At 44.4% G+C, this 20527-nt stretch overlaps 1 protein-coding gene across 49 annotated transcripts in view; it reads right to left on the minus strand.

Moving 5' to 3' along the window:
- The window catches only part of MAGI1 (membrane associated guanylate kinase, WW and PDZ domain containing 1), a 485140-nt gene that overhangs the window by 34534 nt on the left and 430079 nt on the right, over nucleotides 1-20527 (minus strand). For all 49 annotated transcript variants that reach the window (XM_083424561.1, XM_083424577.1, XM_083424567.1 and 46 more), the window contains one exon: nucleotides 11527-11743. In XM_083424561.1, the coding sequence (XP_083280687.1) occupies nucleotides 11527-11743 (217 nt within the window). The remainder of the gene's footprint in view (nucleotides 1-11526; nucleotides 11744-20527) is intronic.

Consider the following 20527-nt stretch of genomic DNA (forward strand, 5'->3'; position numbering starts at 1 on the left):
ATTCACATAATGTGGCTTCCCATTATCAGGATCAAAATACACAAGTGTGACCTGCAACACAACATCCAATCCTCATGTTCTATCAGGACCAGTCCTATTCAGGGTTCTTGTCAGTCAGCCATGCCTTCCTCCACAACACTCCACTATTTCCCTTTCCAAATGGCAGTCAACATTATTAGCTGTCATGCACACGGCCCTTAAGAGTTCCTACCTTAGGTTGTGCTCACCACCCCAATGAATGAATGAATGAATGAACAGGCTGGTTGTACTTCTGCTATCACTGGGGTTCCCCCAATTATTCCAATATATTTCTGGGTTTTGGCTTCAAATCATGATGGCAGCACTCACAACCCGAGTGTGTTATTCGAGGGAGAGATACTTGAGCTCTCACCCTTTAGCCCGCCCTAGTGTACCCAAAATAAAACAATGTTTTTCAGTACCTCGAAGCTCTTACTGTACCTCCGTAGCTAGAATACATCTATTTTGGCCCACCAGTCACAAAGAGCAATTTTAAGGTCTTTACACTTGAATCTATGTTAGGGTTATGCCTGGAAATCATATAGAAATAAGGAACAGAAAAGGCCCAAAGACCTCTAGACAACACAACCATGATCCAAAGTTTAGAACTGAACTAGTAAAAAAAAATAAACGAGCAAGTTCTGCAACAACTCTGCCTCTTGGTCATCAACAGAGGCCTGTTTTTGGTAAGATGGCCAAAACTAACAAAGATTGTGGGTGTTTAAATGTAGGTGCTTTGTTTCCTAGCCATAAAATGGGTAAACACTCCTCCCTGTTACACAATTACTCCATTTTTGAAGGCTGCCTCATCAGCATTTCCTTAGTTACATGGTGCTCACATTTTCCCCAAGCCTATTTAATTGTGGGTGAAGGAATACCTTCACGTGCTGCTTTTTATCTATTGTGTGACTGAAAATAAAATCCAAATATTTTTTCAAAAAAACCTGCAATATTTTAAAAGCTTTAGAAAGCCTCGACCCTGTTCTGCTTTGCTTTTAATTAAAACACGCTTAAGCCCTTCAAAGGGGCTCATTAACACATCTGCAATTCAGATTAATTCATTTTGTCACTGCTGTTTTGACAGATGGCCATGCGTAGGATACAGCAGCTCCGCAAAGCATGCAGGCAGCACAACAACAGATTGTTGCAATCCTCAAGGAAGTTTAAGAGTAAAACAATAAATGAGAGAGGAGAATATTCTATTTTTTCCCCCCAGAAATAGGTCCACTTTTAAAATTCATGACCCTAAATTTGCCTTATTCTCTTGAGAACTCTTAATCCCTGAATAGGTAAAGGATACTTCTTGGAAATGATCAAGCCAAGAATTATGTCACTCATTATCACTTACAGAAATAGCATTTTTAAAGTAGTACGAAGGTATGCAAAAGAACAGGTGGCATGAACTTTAAGGGAAAGAAGGCAAACAGCAGCTTATCATCACAAGCCCACCATTTCTTTGAAGCTGCCATCTTAGCGGACAAGGTTCATGGAAGAAAAAGGTTCTTTGTTTTGCCTTTTTTTTAAGGCATGGGCTTTAGCATAGTTTTACAACATTCCAATAGGACTGGCACACATCCAGACTAAGTAGTAATAATTATTCCCATTCCACTGAGGGAAAATTGTGACTGACTGAAGATGACGGGCTGTGTGACTAAGCTGTGATTTAGATCTTGGCACTGCAAGACTCAGAGATGACCGTGGTCTCTGAGACAAGTCTAAAGCAAGGTAGTTCTTTCTGTTTCCGCCATTAAAGGATTCCCCCACAAGGGAGGAATTCAGCATGACGCTCTTCTGAGCATTCTGTCAGCGCAATCTTTCCCCCTCTCCTCCCTGCCTCCCTTGAGCTGCTCTGGGGTTTCTCCTGACTCTGCCGAGTGACTTTGGGGGAGATGCATGAAGTGTGTACGTGGAGAAAGGTGTGTGGGGAAGGGGAAGAGCCATGGCATTGTGGGAGCCCCTGAATTGCCTTTTGCTAGCTTACCAGGTTAATTGAATACAGGCCAAATAAACGAACTTCATGTGTAGGACATGAAGTAAGATATAGTCCTGTGTGTTCAACTGAGGAAACAGCAAAGAGATGAGGCTTCATGGCTCAAGCACTGGAGAAGGTCTTAGAAATGTGAATTAACCAGTGGGACCTGCAACAAAACGCTGCAGTGCAAGGGTGCTCATTGTTCAGGATTCTGTCCACTCCTTTGGCCATTTTAATTTATTTTTTTCTTTTCTTTTGCTCTTGCAGACTTTGGGGTTCCCCCCAAAGCCTACTCATCTGAGTGTGCCTGGTTCCAGGTTGGCTGCAGAAGCAGCAATGCTCTTAGCCTGGGCATTGGAAATAGAGGAAATTGTGCTCCTGCTGTCCTTGGATTATTCCACACCACAAACTCCTGGAACCTCCAAGGCCCTGGAGCATCCTAAGGACCAATGCCTAATTCCCTCCTAGGTAGGTCTCAGTGTCTGGCTTTGTTTAGGTGCAAATATTTACTAGAAAGGTTCCACTTAAACTGCCAGCTTCTCTGATAGCTCTTCCAATCTCAGATGTCTGTTGATCCCACCTAGAATCTATCCTCCTATTGCAGTTAAAGAACCAAGTAGCATCTTAATCCCTACAGTCATGAATAATGTCCTAGGTTGTCAATTTCACACCAGCAAGACAGTAACGGCACTAAGAATTTTTTTGGGGGGGGGGGGTTGGAGAAGGGTGGGTGAGGAGAAGACAGTTGAACCTAAAGTGGGCATGTGGAAAACCACATGATCCAAACTCCTTTAACAACAAACAAACAACTCAGCCCACTTTAGAGCTGTGCTGTTAAACAGGGTCTCTCAAGTGCCTCCTGGGGCTGAATCCTGCACCGCCAGCTGCTTCTGTGGGAGCAGCTCATGTCCATCAGAAGCAGCTTGGCTTGTTCTTGCGCAGGAGTACTTCTGCAACCTGCCTGGCGCTTTAAGAAAGAGGGAGCCACTATTTTTATTCCGCAGGATTATGTTATTGCCAGTATCTCCGTCTTAAATAAGGAAAGGACTGTGAGTGAAAGTCACTTCTGGGAAGACTGCCAGGATGGAGGCAGAGGCACATTGCTCCTCACCCTTCGAGGACAGGCTCATTTGCCTTTGCAGAGAAGACAGCATCCTTAATATGATTTATCTCCCAATGCCTTGGTAGATTTCAAACATCAAATACCAGTGCATATCTCCTGCATCGATAGGTGTAACTCACAAAAAGGCTACAACCAATAAGCCCGTCTTTTAACAAGAAATGCTTCAACTGAATGCTGGCTTAATGACCAAGGCAACAGTGGGGCAGAAGCAGGACACCCACACATGATTCCTGCTTGTTAATAATTTCCCTATCATTAGCTGAGATTGAGATTTCAAAATGCAATCTCAAAAATGATAGAATGATCTCGATACGAATCCAAGGCAGACCTTTTAACATCACAGTAATCCAAGTTTATGCACCAACTACTGGTGCTGAAGAAACTGAAATTGACCAATTCTATGAAGACTTACAACACCTTATAGAAGTGACACCAAAGAAGGATGTTCTTCTCATTATAGGGGATTGGAATGCTAAAGTAGGGAATCAAGAGATAAAAGGAACAACTGGCAAATTTGGTCTTGGAATTCAAAACGAAGCAGGGCAAAGGCTAATAGAGTTCTGTCAAGAGAACAAGCTGGTCATCACAAACACTCTTTTCCAACAACACAAGAGACGACTCTACACATGGACATCACCAGATGGGCAGCATCGAAATCAGATTGATTATATTCTCTGCAGCCAAAGATGGAGAAGCTCTATACAGTCAGCAAAAACAAGACCTGGAGCTGACTGTGGCTCAGATCATCAGCTTCTTATAGCAAAATTCAAGCTTAAACTGAAGAAAGTAGGAAAAACCACTGGGCCGGTAAGATACAATCTAAGTCAAATCCCTTATGAATACACAGTGGAAGTGAGGAACAGGTTTAAGGATTTAGAATTGCTGGACAGAGTGCCTGAAGAACTATGGATGGAGGCTCGAAACATTATACAGGAGGCAGCAACGAAAACCATCCCAATGAAAAGGAAATGCAAGAAAGCAAAGTGGCTGTCCAATGAGGCCTTACAAATAGCGGAGGAGAGAAGGCAAGCAAAATGCGAGGGAGATAGAGAAAGATACAGGAAATTGAATGCAGAATTCCAAAAAATAGCAAGGAGAGACAAGAAGGCCTTCTTAAATGAGCAATGCAAAGAAATAGAGGAAAACAACAGAATGGGAAGAACCAGAGATCTGTTCAAGAAAATTGGAGATATGAAAGGAACATTTCGTTCAAAGATTACCATAATAAAGGACAAAAGTGGTAAGGACCTAAAAGAAGCAGAAGACATCAAGAAGAGGTGGCAAGAATACACAGAGGAACTATACCAGAAAGATATGGATGTCTCGTACACCCCAGGTAGTGTGGTTGCTGACCTTGAGCCAGACATCCTGGAGAGTGAAGTCAAATGGGCCTTAGAAAGCATTGCAAATAACAAGGCCAGTGGAAGTGATGGTATTCCAGCTGAACTATTTAAAATTTTAAAAGATGATGCTGTTAAGGTGCTACACTCAATATGCCAGCAAGTTTGGAAAACTCAGCAGTGGCCAGAAGATTGGAGAAGGTCAGTCTACATCCCAATCCCAAAGAAGGGCAGTGCTAAAGAATGCTCCAACTACCGCACAATTGCACTCATTTCACACGCTAGCAAGGTTATGCTTAAAATTCTTCAAGGAAGGCTCAAGCAGTATGTGGACCGAGAACTCCCAGAAGTGCAAGCTGGATTTAGAAGAGGCAGGGGAACCAGAGACCAAATTGCAAACATGCGCTGGATTATGGAGAAAGCTAGAGAGTTCCAGAAAGACATCTACTTCTGCTTCATTGACTATGCAAAAGCCTTTGACTGTGTCGATCACAGCAAACTATGGCAAGTTCTTAAAGAAATGGGAGTGCCTGATCACCTCATCTGTCTCCTGAGAAATCTCTATGTGGGACAAGAAGCTACAGTTAGAACTGGATATGGAACAACTGATTGGTTCAAAATTGGGAAAGGAGTACGACAAGGCTGTATTTTGTCTCCCTGCTTATTTAACTTATATGCAGAATTCATCATGCGAAAGGCTGGGCTGGATGAATCCCTAGCCGGAATTAAGATTGCTGGAAGAAATATCAACAACCTCAGATATGCAGATGACACAACCTTGATGGCAGAAAGTGAGGAGGAATTAAAAAACCTTTTATTGAGGGTGAAAGAGGAGAGCACAAAATATGGTCTGAAGCTCAACATCAAAAAAACGAAGATCATGGCCACTGGTCCCATCACCTCCTGGCAAATAGAAGGGGAGGAAATGGAGGCAGTGAGAGATTTTACTTTCTTGGGCTCCATGATCACTGCAGATGGTGACAGCAGCCACGAAATTAAGAGACGCCTGCTTCTTGGGAGGAAAGCAATGGCAAACCTAGATAGCATTTTAAAAAGTAGAGACATCACCTTGCCAACAAAGGTCCGTATAGTAAAAGCTATGGTTTTCCCAGTAGTGATGTATGGAAGTGAGAGCTGGCCCATAAAGAAGGCTGATCGCCGAAGAATTGACGCTTTTGAATTATGGTGCTGGAGGAGACTCTTGAGAGTCCCATGGACTGCAAGAAGATCAAACGCATCCATTCTTAAGGAAATCAGCCCTGAGTGCTCACTGGAAGGACAGATCATGAAGCTGAGGCTCCAATACTTTGGCCACCTCATGAGAAGAGAAGACTCATTGGAAAAGACCCTGATGTTGGGAAAGATGGAGGGCACAAGGAGAAGAGGGCGACAGAGGACGAGATGGTTAGACAGTGTTCTCGAAGCTACAAACATGAATCTGACCAAACTGCGGGTGGCAGTGGAAGACAGAAGTGCCTGGCGTGCTCTGGTCCATGGGGTCACGAAGAGTCGGACACGACTGAACGACTAAACAACAACAACATCATTAGCTGAAGTCAGGTTGTGCTCAGAATGCCCTTTTTTAAAAACTCAAAAGTCTGGGAAGTGCTTAAAGGAAAGCCAGGTGGGAAATGAACACTGAGCCAAGGCTTTTTTTTTAATCACCCCCTTTGCAAAAGAAGGCAGAATTTTCTCCAGCAATTTTTTTTTTTTAATGGCAAGGACCATTTAACAACCCTTCCCTGCCACACAAACAAAATAACTTGGAATGAGATTTGACCTGGAGTATCATGGAGGATGTTCCAAATGGTCCAACGTGCAGCAGCAAAGAAAGAAGGAAAAGGAGGTGGAGAGACCGAAAGACAGAGAAGCTGTGCTACCGCAATGGCAAATGGCGAGCCCCAGCCCTAAAGACTATTGGAGAATTTCTACCCCACTGAGAAATTTGGTAAAATGGCCACTCTTAATGTCAAGAGGCCATTTGTGCTCAGCTCTAGAGAAATGACCCTTGCAGTTCAGTGAACGTCTGCAGTCTCTTAAATGCGACAGTGTTTGAAAGATAGTTGGAAGACTGCATGGAGGCAGCTGGTGACAGGAAAACTCTCAAAATTCAAATTGGTGTCCTTCTGGATTGTTGTCCAAATCAAAATTAATCACCACCGACAAATAATTATCAACTGGGGAAATTCATCTTAGACACGCAGTGCTTGAATTAATAGTAAAATGTGCATGTCAAGGTTACCATACCCTCTGAAATTTGCCTGAAAATTTGGAATTACTGAACTGGTGTTGACTTATTTAACCTATGGCACTGGCAATTTAATAGTATATGGTGTTGATTTTTAGAAAATTATGTGTTTGGGATCAAGCTCTTTAAGACAATGGTGAATTAAGGGCTGAATCCAAATTTTATCAGGAACTCCAGGTCCTAGCTTTATGGAGCTAGCTGGGAGCGCTTGATCTACTGCCTATTCAGAAGGTTCAAAGACAATTTTCTGAAGGATAACCTTTCCCTGGATCTTCATATTTTAGGTACTCTTAAGTTAATCTATAAACCCATGGAATGGCCTAGTTGTTCAGAAGGGCCCTAGTACATCCGGCATTCAGTTTCCTATAGCGGCCAGCCAGAAGTCCCATCTTTGATTTCAACCTGGGCTCTTCTTGCACCTTCAGTGAGAATCATACCTCTCCACCTCTCCATTTCTAAGCAAATTATCTGTAAGATACGAAGTTGTGTGGTTTGCAACTGCAGTAGACTAGAAAGGAGCTGATCCCCAACCAAACACAGTAAGCTAGCGAAGGACAGTGAAGTGCAAGGTGTCAAGTGGTACAGTGAGAAGCCAACAGAAAAAGGGTATGGGATGCATGCAAAACTTCAGAAATAAGTAGTCACTCAAAGCTTCCAAACTACAGTGGTGCCTCGCAAGACGAAAAGAATCCGTTCCGGGAGTCTTTTTGTCTTGCGGTTTTTTCGACTTGCGAAGCAAGCCCATTGACGGAGTAGCGCTATTAGCGCTATTGGCTAAAAAAGGGCTAAAAACGGCTTTTTTATGGGGGGGGATTAGCGGTTTTGCTGCTAAAATGCTTTTAGCAGTTTAGCGATTCAGAATAAGGGGTTTTGGAGCAAAAAAAAAATTCGATTTTTTTCGTCATTTTTCGTCTTGTGAAGCAAGCCCATAGGGAAATTCGTCTTGCGAAGCGTCTCTGCAGACGGAAAACCCTTTCGTCTTGCAGGTTTTCCGTCTTGTGAGGCATTCGTCTTGCGGGGCACCACTGTATTTGCACATATAAAATAAAATAATTTGCACATGCAGCAAACCTGTGGAGTGCCTCTGAAATGCATAAAACTTGCCATGTTGGTGGACTGGCTAGGAAGCAGTTGTGTCCTGCAGCACGTTCCCAAGTTAATTTTTTTAAAAAAGGCAGAACAGGCAGCAGTTAATACTGCTGAGCTAATCCTAATGACTAATTAGATAATTTCTAATTAACTGTTTAGTTGGTACTGAATAGCTGCAGGGGGTCACAAACAATGACAATGTGAGCATCCAGCTGGGGGAGGGGGAAATCCAGAGCAGTGGAAGTAGTAGGACAAGAGCACAAAAACCTTCACAAGTGATGCCGCCATCAAAAATGGCAAAAGGGCGGTTTATTCCCTCCCGTATTATCTTGTAGGGCTTGCATGTGTCCAGATATTTCACTGTTTTGCATTTCCCTGCTGCTAAACAGTAGGCAGCCAACGCATAATTTTCATAATATGCATCCTGAAATTGTTATCTACAGTTCAATATGTCAACCAGAGATACTGTCTGGCCACTACATATTTTTGGCAGTAAAGACTGAAGCATCTAAAGTGGTATCAAGAGGGGGGAAAACCCCACTTCCTAGACCCTCATTCATTTCCTAAGTAAATCCCCAAACTTATTAGCATCCAAACCTTAGTCTGCCATAGGCTGGGGAGGCTGCATTACAGAGGCCCTGGCCCCCCAGGAAAGGGAAGCCATTGATCTGCAAATTTAATTGGTAGAACCACAAAGGCGCTGGAAAGCAATCTCTCCCTTCTTTTCGCTGGGTTGTTTTGGCACTGCATCTGAATGCATCGAAATGACGCGCTAATCTATCTCCAATGTTTTAGTGAGCTCATCCATCCATGCAGGTCTGCAGTTTGAAATGTGGGGCTGCTGAGGACTTTTATGTCCCACTCTGCCAAAGTTGGTCTCTTAAAAGGCTCAGGTAAGAAATCACTTTAGAAGAAGCTACCCTGAGTGCAAGAACCCCCTTTCTTTTTAAAGGTGGCCCTGGAGGAGTCTGCTCCACCTTCTTCTGCCCCAAAGTGGAAATAGCTTTTAACGTTAATGGGAGGAACTCCACCGTTTTCAAGAACCGCCCTGCCCCAAACCCCAGCCACTTGCAAAGCATTTGCGCAGTGGTGCGAGCGAAAATACATAGACTGGTCCACAGCGGGAATCTCTTGGCTATTAATATTCCTCCGGACTGTACCTGAACAAGACTTGACAACCTTAAAATGCCCTTTCCTCTATGCTATCCAAACTAGGCCAGGCTTCCCTGTCATCTACACATGCCACATTTTTTGAGAGAGGTGTCCTTTGCTGGTGCCTTATCCAGCACTCAGATGTCCGTCATGGAACTTACATAAGGTACTGACCACCCTGACCAAAGTGGCTCTTGGATCACTAGCCTCCATTGCCCTGTGGCTAACTTTCAAAGTGGCATTTCTAGCGGCCATTACATCAGCTCAGAGCGTAGCTGAGTTGGAGGCACTGTGGTGTTAGGAGACCTGTTTTCTTCAGGCAGATAAGGAAGCCCTTTGCCCAGACCTCTTCTACATACCCAAACTCAATTCTGCCTTTCAAAGAGCCCAAGAATTAGTTTTGCTTTTGTCCTAATCCTTCTCACTGTACAAAAAAGGTGTTGCACTAGTAAAGCATGAGAAGGGCACTCAAGACACAGCCGATAAGATGAAGCGATAGCCTACTTGTGAATAAACAGAACAGCTGCCACCCTGCTCCTAGGTAAGGATGCTCATCTTTGACAAGGCGAATCCTCAGTGGCTGATCAGCAAAGTTCAAAACCAACATTAGAGCTCCCTTCCTTGGAATGACTTCTACAGCATTAAAAAGTAGCAGGCATCCTGTTTCTAAGAATTTAAAAATGCTATTATTGTGGGCCACAGAGGCCAGTCACTGCAATAATTTTCATGGGGTGAAATCCAATGCTACCATTCTGAAGAATGGCTTCTGATGCAACAGAGGCATCCACTAATGCATGAGAAGATGTGATTTTTTTCCTTTCTTTGCCAACTCTCTCTTTCAATGCAGCTCCCTGCAGCCCGCCCACCCCCCACCTGAATATCTATTTAATAGGGCTGATGGACTGGAAGGTGGCAGGGAGGACTGAAGGAGGAATCGGGGGGGGGGGGAACCCTCTCGTCTTACATTAGCAGATGCCCCTGCTAGATCAAAAGTAGTCCCACGAACAAAATGGGGGCACGAGATTCTGTGAAAACAATTCCTGAGAGCAGAAGATCGTGTGAGGATGGGTTGTGTATCCAAGCCATGCCCAGAAAAATAAGAAAAGAAATGAATGTTGTGAAGGAAAACAGAAGAAACACAAGATATCATGCTGCTAAAATACATTTTCCAGTATTTTCCCAAAACCTCTGCTTCCAGGTTCTTCCCTTTTCTTTTTTTAATGACATTTTATGTAACCGATTCAACTGCTCAGCCATTCAGATGACTCCAAACTATGCAGAAACGCCAAGTCTACAAGGTGAGCAGCGTTTTGTGATGGGAGGTTGCTTGAGAGCTGCTTCACTCTACGGGATGCCACATAACTCTACAAGTGTAACTAATGCTCTACAGATTGCAACTGAAGAGGAAAAGGAGGTTGATTTCCTTTGAAGAAAAGGGGGTTGATTGAAACCCATTTTGTATTCTCGGAAGCAAATCTAAACCCTGCTGAATTATTAGTGTGGTGCATCTATTAATAACTGACAATAAAGGTTGTTTACTGTATCTATTCGACCTCTGCATTGTTGAAATAGTGCACAACAATAAAGGCAAGCATGGCTTGGCAGCATGTGGGTCAGCTAGGCAGTGCTGTCATTAATTTAGCAAAACTATTTCTTTGGCCTTAACCTTTATGCCTGCAAACAGCGAGACTTAATACAGTGCTTTTCTTCAGGGGGGGGGGCACAGGGGTACGCATACCCCTAAACATTTTGTGAATCTAACTTTGGCCTCGCTGAGAGGCAGTATTTCAATACGAGTTGGAAAATGAGAGTACCCCTAAAATTTTTTTTAGAAAAAAGCACTGACTCTCTCTCTCTATATATATATGAATGAAGGAATAACTGAATAGGCATTGAAAGGGCATGACATTCCTACAAGTTGCCAAGCCATACTACAATACTGAGGCTATATTTCAACTACTTCATGAATTAAGAGGTTAGAAGGATTGGGTCCACAAGTGTCTGCAGCACAAAGCTTGGAAAGCAATTTGTGCGACCTCTTATATTATGCTTGTCTGACATTTCCCCGTTCAGAAATTGATTTCTTTTAAAGAAGTAAACGCTGAAGAAGAAGAAAAGATATCAATACTTGCATATTGCGCCGCAAAGTTCATAGAATCATAGGATTGTAGCGTTGGAAGGAGAATCATCTAGTCCAACCCCCTGCAATGCAGGAATATGCAGCTGTCCCACATGGGGAATCGAACCTACAACTGTGGAATTATCAGCACCATGCTCGAACCAACTGAGCCATCCAGGCTGACAGGAACCAAAGCTCCTTCACCACCATCAAAAAACGATTAATGCCAACCACATGTAAACTGCTGGTCTCTCTGGCTCCTTGGCATTGTATTCACCCACCCCATGCCCATCTCCAGCAATGCTCAGCTTTGCTCACTTTCATCCTATCCAGAAATGAATAGACATATCTAATTTTTCCCCCCATTCTAGGGGTGGGGAGTGTGAACTCCCCTCAAACCAAGAGTTACAGAATGCAATGATTTAGAGCAGCTGCCAAAAGAATGAAGTCTCCTCTGATACTCACGTCGGCTTTCATACATGCTCCTGGACTGGGCCCAGATTTTGAATGGATCTGGCTTCTTCTGCCCAGCGTTGTCTGGTTGCTCCGCAGCTGGTGCTTCAGGGGCAGGGTAGTCGGGAAGCACCTGGGTGCTGCGGACAGGTGAAGCGGTGTGGGTGCTGTGGTGGCTGGAGACGCTGTGCTGAGAGCTGTTTTGGCTGTCTTTCCTTTCAAGTGGTTGCTGTAAGGAAGGAAGCCAGAAAAGAAGGGGGAGGGGGAGGGGGGAATCCCAAGAAGGTTAATGGCCTGCAACTGAGCCATTCCCCCACTGCTTTTCCTCTACGTTCAGCATTTCTGCGTGCTCCTGCGTAAATACATAAAGTCCCCTCTTTGGGCTTCTACCATTTCCAGTTTGTGCTGAGCGCAGGTGAATTTCCCCAAGGATAAGCGGACGGAGTGACAGGGGGATGCACAAAAAGGGAAAGCCATTCATCACACACACAGAGAGAAAACCACGCAAGCTTTCATATGCCGACACAACACAAATCAAGGTTTCCTTATGCATTAGTATCTCCATATGTTTCCGCCCCCAGTTAAGAACACAATCTAAAATCTAGCAGCGGTGCAGAGCATCAGTCAGAACTGGACAATATCAGATAAATAAAAATGCTTCCTTTGACATGCATGCATGCTCATGCGCATTCAGGATTTCTCATGCATGCAGCCCAGCCTTTTGCCTGCCACCAAAGCCAGGCTGACCAAGACCTGTGCTGAACCTGAAGAAGTAGACAAACAAAACTCCCTTACTAGAAATTAATCTGAAAGATACAGCCCCCCCCCCCCCCCGTTTTCTGTTCTGAACTCAACTTCCTCTAGGGAAACTCTGTTAGACACACACACACACACACACACACACACACCCTCCATGTGAAAACCATGCCCCATACTAATGGACCTGAAGAAGTAGACAAACAAAACTCCCTCACTAGAAATTAATCTGAAAGATACAGCCCCCCCCCCCCCCGTTTTCTGTTCTGAACTCAACTTCCTCTAGGGAAACTCTGTTAGACACACACACACACACACACACACACACCCTCCATGTGAAAACCATGCCCCATACTAATGGACCTGCGGCCAGACCCAAAGACCAGGGGTTGCAAATTCATGCAAGCTGTGATGGAGATGCAAGAAACAAAATGGACCAAGAGCCACATCAGATGATATTCCCAATCAGATGAAAGAACTCAAAACCAAAATCTGGGAGTAAAGAAGTTAGGAGAAATTGGGCTGCATACTGTACTTAAAACTGCTGCAAGACTGAAGCATGCCAAAATTCTTTGCAACCTAAGCTCCAGTAAATGGGCAAGTGGGGAATTTAAATTCTCATGTCTCAATTTCCCATCACTTCCATCGATTTATATTAGAACATGAAGCATCAGACAAAAACTTCATTGTGGGAACTTCATTGACAGCTCTAGATAACTGCAACTTTTGGACAATACATTTTACATAGCATTGTCTATCTTCTTTTTAAAGTTAGAAGTGGTTGACCTGTGCTCTTTCTAAGGTCACAAGACTTTACAATAAGCCAGTACTGGAGCAATGTTATGTCCCCATATTGAAACGTTTGTCCCATGCAGGTATTGAGAAGTATCACATAAATTACAAATAGTAAATAGAATTCCCATTTATTTTTTTATTTTAAAAAGCTAACCCAGTGGGTTTCAAACTCTTTACTCAGGAAATCTCCGTCTATCGCTGATTTATCTGCCAAGGAACCATTGCGGAGAATTCCAGAACATTTCCCGGAGGTATGCTTAACACTCCTTTGAGTGTTGAGGAGTGCTCAACACTCCTTTCGGACATGGTCACCTTCCAATGGAACAGAGCATGCTCAACAACGCTCCCAATCCTTTCCTGCAGCAACTCCTTGTAAGCGCAGAGCAGTAATAAAAGGCAAATTGTCATTCAGGGAAGCCTGCTTGCCTTCACTAATCTTCTTGAGGACACTTAGCTAGGATTTCCAAAGAATTCCCAACAACAGAACTTGAAAAATACTAAATTAAGCATCTGACTGCTCGAATATTCTTCGCGTCCCCTCAAAGCATAAACATAATTTCATATTAACAGAAGAGGACGCGCACCCAACAGATAAAACACATGTAAATTACAAAGACTGCAGGCTGGAACCAAGACCTCTTTTACAAGAGATACAAACAAAAAAACAGGGCTTATTTAAAACAGGCCTCTAATTTTGCAGCCCTACTCGTGGGCTACAATAGGTCTCTGCTTTTCTGGCTGTTCTTTAGGGAAGCATCTGCAAATAGAGCGAAATATTCATCCAGCCCATCTCTGCAGGACATCGGGCAATGTTGGCACATGGAATCAGGGCCAGCCCAATACATTTTGGGACCGGAGGTGAACCACAAAATGGTGCCTCTCCTCACCAGGGAAGAAGGGTGAGTGAAGATCTAGGTAAAGGTAAAGGTACCCCTCCCTGTACGGGCCAGTCGTGACCGACTCTAGGGTTGCGCGCTCATCTCGCTCAAGAGGCCGGGAGCCGGCGCCGTCCGAAGACACTTCTGGGTCACGTGGCCAGCGTGACGAAGCTGCAACTGGTGAGCCAGCACCAGTGCCACACATGGAAACGCCGTTTACATTCCCGCTATAAAGCGGTACCTATTTATCTACTTGCACTTAGGGGTGCTTTCGAACTGCTAGGTGGGCAGGAGCTGGGACCAAACAACGGGAGCTCACCCCACCGCGGGGATTCGAACCGCCGACCTTATCATCACCAAGTCCTAGGCACTGAGGTTTTACCCACAGCGCCACCCGCGTCCCTGAGTGAAGATCTACACTGAGAACAAATCAACCTGTCACGGTGCGGAGGCGGAGGGACTCTATTGGAATCACATTGGGAGGGTGAAGACCTCAGGAGACTGAGGACATCCCCTGCCATTTCCTCCCTAGGGGTGGGAGGAAACTAGCAACTGCCCCTATGAGTCCTGCCGCCCGAGACAGTCACCTCGCCTTGCCTCATGGGTGGGCCGGCCCTGCTTGTGACAAACCTCTATGCCATTCCCCAACATTCATTCCAATCTCAGTGGAGCGAGGAAGAGATAAGCTTCCATTCTCTGGGTGCTACCTTCTCAGTAAGAATCACCTTGCTGCAGTGGTGGCTAATTAAGGTGAAAAATGAAGAGATAGCTACACATGTCAGTGGAACGTGCAATGGGGCCCTTCCTCCACAGTCTCTACGTGAACTATACTAAATACTAGCAAGCAGGAGCAGAGCTGGGCAGAGAAAGCAAAGTAGCGTTGACTACTGCCACTTCACTAGAAGCTCTTTGTGACCGAAAACGCTGTGTTCTATTTAACAATAGTTTTGAATATAGCTGTTGGTTGGAGGGGCGTGGCAACTCCCGAGAGCAGAAATTGCTTCGGAACGCTTTATTGAGCTTTATTGATGTCTGCTGAAGCTCTTGACCCACCAATGGCATTTCTTTAAAATGATATACTCTCAAGTGACTTGAATTTGAAATTAACTCTCGACTTCAAATGACATTTTGAGCAGCGCGTGTGATATCTCCGATTTCTCCACCCGTGCTTTTCAGGTGCTTTGATGCTGTCGACAATTTATTTCACCAGCAAATATGGCTAATTCCCACCTGGCTAAGAACAATAATATGGAAGTTTGGGACAAACACTGTGAAAACCACCTTCAGATACAGACAAATGTTCTTTTATCGAGGTACGCTAGAATAAGACACTGCAGATGCCCTTTTGGGTGTCCACACATGCCACAGGAGTTATAAAGATGGGAACAAACCCCCATCTATAAATGCATATGCCAAATTTCAGGATGACCAGATCAGAAAGATGGTTTGAAATGCTCTCAGTCATATTGAAAGCTGGGTAGCAAAATAGGAAGTAAAAGATTAGCCCAGCCTTGCAGATAAATTGGGGTGGAGGCAGTTGTTCAACCAATCCAGTCACCTGAGTCTTTCTCCCTCATCCTGTTCCCTCTCTTTTGCAACTCCAAAATACAGTGAAAAAACTATTTCTCTCTCTCTCTCTCTCTCTCTCTCTCTCTCTCACACACACACACACACACACACCGGCAACTTTTAGGACCCAGGTGCTGTTTCTCAAGAGGGCAGCCAAGGGGCAAAACAGCCTCAATCTACCTTTCCCTCTCTCTCAGTAGCAGCATCACTATGGAGGCTGAACAGGTAGATGTTCATTCTCCCTCTTGCTTCCCTTTACTGAAGGAAAGCAGGGAGGCAGAGAAGGGAAGAGAGACCAATCCATCTGCCAGCTCAGTTCCACTGGTCCAGATTGTCTTTGTTGGTCTCTAAGGTGCTACTGAACATTTTTTTAAAAAAATTCAACTACATCAGACCAACACGGCTACCTACCTGAATCTAAAACAGAGGTAGTTTCTGTATCCACCCACTGCTGGGGAAGAGTCACTCCAGGGAACTAGAGTACCTCTGGCAACCAAGCATCTGTTTATTTTTTTAAAGCCGGCTCATAGCCGGTGGGGTACAGGATCAGGTTTAAGGTGCTGGTTTTAACCTTTAAAGTCCTATATGCACTAGGACACTCGTACCTATGGGACTGCATCTCCTGGTATGTCCCACAGAGGAAATTATGGTCTTCAAACAAAAACATCCTGAAGGTCCCAGGCCACAGAGAGGTTAGGCTGGCCTCAACTAGGACCAGGGCTTTTTCGGCCGTGGCTCCAATCTGGTGGAATGCTCTGTCACAAGAGACTAGGGCCCTGCGGGATTTGACATCTTTCTGCAGTGCCTGCAAGACAGAGCTGTTCCATCAGGCCTTTGGTCAGGGCACAGCCTGACTCCCTCCTTTGGCAATCTTCACAGAACTTTAGCCCAATGGTTGCCATTAATTTGAGTTGAATTATTTTTATAATGAAATGATTTTAGAATGTTGTACTATTTTATTGTTGTTAGCCGCCCTGAGCCCAGCTTCGGCTGGGGAGGGCGGGATATAAATAATAATAATAATAATAATAATAATAATAATAATAATTATTCAAACTTTTCCCTTCTAAGAGCATCACAATCCACTAGTTTATTACTGTTACACTGCAAACTTGTATGATCCTCCATAGTAAAGGTAAAGGACCCCTGGACGGTTAGGTCCAGTCAAAGGGTTGGCCACCCCAATGAACTTCCGAGTCATGCTTTGCATCTTCCCCTACCTAGATGTATAAAGGTCCACCTTCTCTATTGCCCACATTAGATGTATGGAAGCTTTCTTCAGCCCAAGGGCTATGTTCTCGGGGCAACCTTGGTGGCGGTCCTACATGCTAATGGCGGGTGTTGCCAGAGACAAAGTTGGGCAGCGCATTGGATATGACTCTTACGTATTGGCTATCATCTAAAAAAACAACAACCCTCAGGGGTTTGTATAAACACAAACTGTTGCATATATTTAACTAACCTCTTACCTGAGATCTAACTTATATACACCTGGGCTGGTGAAAGGCTCCATGAAGTAGGGAAGTGCTATGGGCGCTTCTCCCTCCTCTCCTGTATGAACTCGTTTTATTATCCTGCCTTTCCTCTAGACCAGTGATGGCCAAACTTGGCCCTCCAGCTGATTTGGGACTACAATTCCCATCATCCCTGACCACTGGTCCTGTTTGCTAGGGATGATGGGAGTTGTAGTCCCGAAACAGCTGGAGGGCCAAGTTTGGCCATCACTGCTCTAGATGACTTAGGCCAGAGTACATGGTCATTAAGATGACTTGTGAGCTGGTTGTTCCACAGAAGGGCCCAATCACACTAAGGCACCCTTTGCATCATTCTTCCCCCTCCGCTGCATCAGCAGAGCTACCATGAGCTCAAAACTTTCCTGGAGCATGCAGCTTACACATCAATTTATCTTTGGGGTGGGAAGGGGGTACCTTCACCACATCAAGCCTCTGAGGGACTCAAGGGTGTACTAAATGATATGGTTTTGATCAAATAAATAAAGGCAGCATGAACTGGGGGCTTACATTTTAACACACCATGTGAGGCTTTTCTCCTTTGAGGTGCTGCTGCAGTGGTATGGCAGCCACTTTCCCATGGGTTTATTTCATGTGGCTACTTAACATTGAAAGGTCTGCCTCTATGGGTGGGGCCCATTTCATGGGTCCTTACCACACAGCAGAAACTGGCATTAGAAGGGGTGAAAGGGGACACAGTTTACTCTGCCCAGGTGGTAGCAAGTTTTTATTTTAGAATGATTATAGCATGCATTTAAAGTGGGACATGTGCACACTCTGGAGGGCTAGAAAATTTTCTCCCATTAGATACTGTTCCTTTTTAACTCAGCCGTATTAGATGTTAGGCACCCACACTGGACATACAGAGAAAAGAGAAGCTGCTTTTAAAGGCTGGAGATCGTTTTTGTGTGTGTGCAGCAGCCTGTTTATACAGTCAAGGCAGAAACTTCATTAAACTGGAAATGGAGAGATACAGAAACACATATTACCAGCTGCATAAATAAATCCATGAAATGTGTTTTTCCTCTCACAAGAGATCATTTCTTTGAAATCTGCAAATCTAGATTTTGTGTCATAAGACTAAGCAACAGAAACCATACTTAAGAGAAATTAAAAATTAAGATAATGTGGAAATGCCAAACAATTCACTGAATTTTCACATAAAAATCTTCAGGGGAACATGGGAAGCTGCGTTATATTGACTCAGACTACTGGTACATCTATCTCAGTATTATCCACACTGCAAGTGGCTATCCAGGGTTTCAAGCAGGGGCCATGGCCAGGCCCAACCAGGGATTACTGGGGATTGGACCAGGGACCTTCTGCATGCAAAGCAGATGCTCCCCTAAGCTGCCACAGTGGTTTATCCCACCTCACAAGATGCATCATATGGACAGGAAGGGGCCACTATTGTAAAGGGTGGCAAAGGAAACACCTAAGAAATACTGGAGTATTTAAATAAGGTGCTACTAGTCTGTCTTACTCTTACTGATATAAGGAAGAGTGCAAAGGGTCATTTTATTTTTATACTTGGCTAGGAGAGAGAAAAAATGCCTCCTCATGTCCACACTGGGATATCCTTTCAGATGTGCCAGATATCCAGTTGTGATCTGTGGACTCTTATTTCAAACCCTGACCTAAGGAAGTTCACTTCTGCCACAAAGCACATAATCAAGTGCAGTCTGCAGATGAAATTGACAAGTTGTCTGTCTCCAAGGTTGCTAATCTACTGTCATGCCTAGTCGTCTCACTTCATCCAAGACCCCGTTTCTTTCATTTTGTATATTTATGGACCGTATATATACTGTACACACACAAAAATGACACACCCACTATGGTTGAGGAGTGGAAGAGAGCCCATAGTTGTAGGAATCCATGGGAGATGCGCAGAAGGGAATTGTGGGTGTCCCAAGAGGGCTTTGTCAGCAAAGAATGGACTGCCCAGTATCAAAGATGGGAGAGGGATTTGTTCCCTAAACTCTGCAAGGTCCCTAAGAACATCACTGCACTTTCTGCTTTTTAAGTGAGTGGTATCCATTCCTGTCTATGGAGAAAAGTGAGCAGTGGTTAGCATGCACTCATTAGAGGACCCTAAGTGTCCTGAAGGAGGACCCACCCTTAACAGTATCAGGTGGGCATAGCAGCAGCAAAAATGCCTGTCGTATTATTAAGTACTGCAGCCAACTCTGGCCGTTTTAGTTCCCCCATATTCCCCAAATCTCACGTGGGGTGGCAATATTCATAGTGCAGGCTCTGAAACTCAGGGCTACTCTGACAGGGTAGCGTGCCCTAGACCTGGACCTGTTTTAATCTTTTTATTACTTTTAACTCAATATGCTGAGTCTGTTCTGGGGCCATTTTGTGTTTTATATATACCCGCATACTAGTTTTTGGGCGCTGGCTATTATATCTTTGCATTATTGTCTTCGGGTAACTTAAATGTCACTACGCCAGCCAAAACACCTGAATTTTGCTGGGCTGCTTGTCTCTAGTTTGTCTTTTTTCTTTTTTGTATTGTCTTATTTTGCTATGGCAGTTTGCTAATGCAATAAAGGTTTTTGTTGTTCCCCCATATACCTCTGGAGCAACACTATGTCACGAGCTCCAGAGGAGGGGTGTCAGAGAATTAAAAGTGGCAAGTGCAAACCTTTCCTCTGCCAAGTGCTGAGAGGCCTGGTTGGTTTGGCAGCGGACCTTCCTAAGGGTGCTGCCCATTGGCAAACGCCCAGTGCTGTGGTGGACCAACATCGGAGCAGCATGCATCATCCAAGCACGGTAGGGTGCAATGGAAGCTCTAGTCCAGTTGTGAGGTGACCATGCTATGGGGGCCAGGGGAGTGTGGCATGCATGCATGAGTATGTGTGTGTGTGTGTGTGTGTGTGTGTATACACAAACACATATCATGAGCATACTTGTTGATGTGCAAAAGCTATAGACAAATACTAACTTTTACTGAGAGTAGACCCAACGAATGCAATAGACGCCACTTGATAATGCTCGTTGATTTCAGTGGGTCCATTCTGTGTAGGCTGAACATTGGCTACAACCCTTCAAACTGCTGCATTGGTAGTAAGATGACCACTGAGTTCCCCTTCAACTCTTATGCTTCTGCATAGTAATGATGTTGGTAACATTCTGTGTACTTTAGTGTCACCAGAGATTTTGACTGGGATGGGAGGGGAGAAGTGAATGGAATCAAGATATACTGCAGCCAAATCTCTAATGTTTCTCCTTTCTGTAAGCTGAAACTATGCAGCAGTGCTACCCTACAGGTCTGCAACAAATTATTGGGCTAAAGAAGTTTTTGCCTGATGTTGTGATACATTCCAAACATACTGCTACCTAGAAAAGCGTAGCAGAGCTGAGCATCTATAGGAGAATGGATGAGGGCTCAGTAGACATATTAGCAAGTGACTACACCCAGATTCAAATGAAGGCCACTTTCAGCATGATAAACATTGTGAGAGAGGAGAAGGGGTGCAACATATTTTCATAATTTCCCCA

The sequence above is a fragment of the Podarcis tiliguerta genome, assembly GCF_965153285.1.
Source record: "Podarcis tiliguerta genome assembly, chromosome: 2".
NCBI classification, from domain to species: Eukaryota; Metazoa; Chordata; class Lepidosauria; order Squamata; family Lacertidae; genus Podarcis; species Podarcis tiliguerta.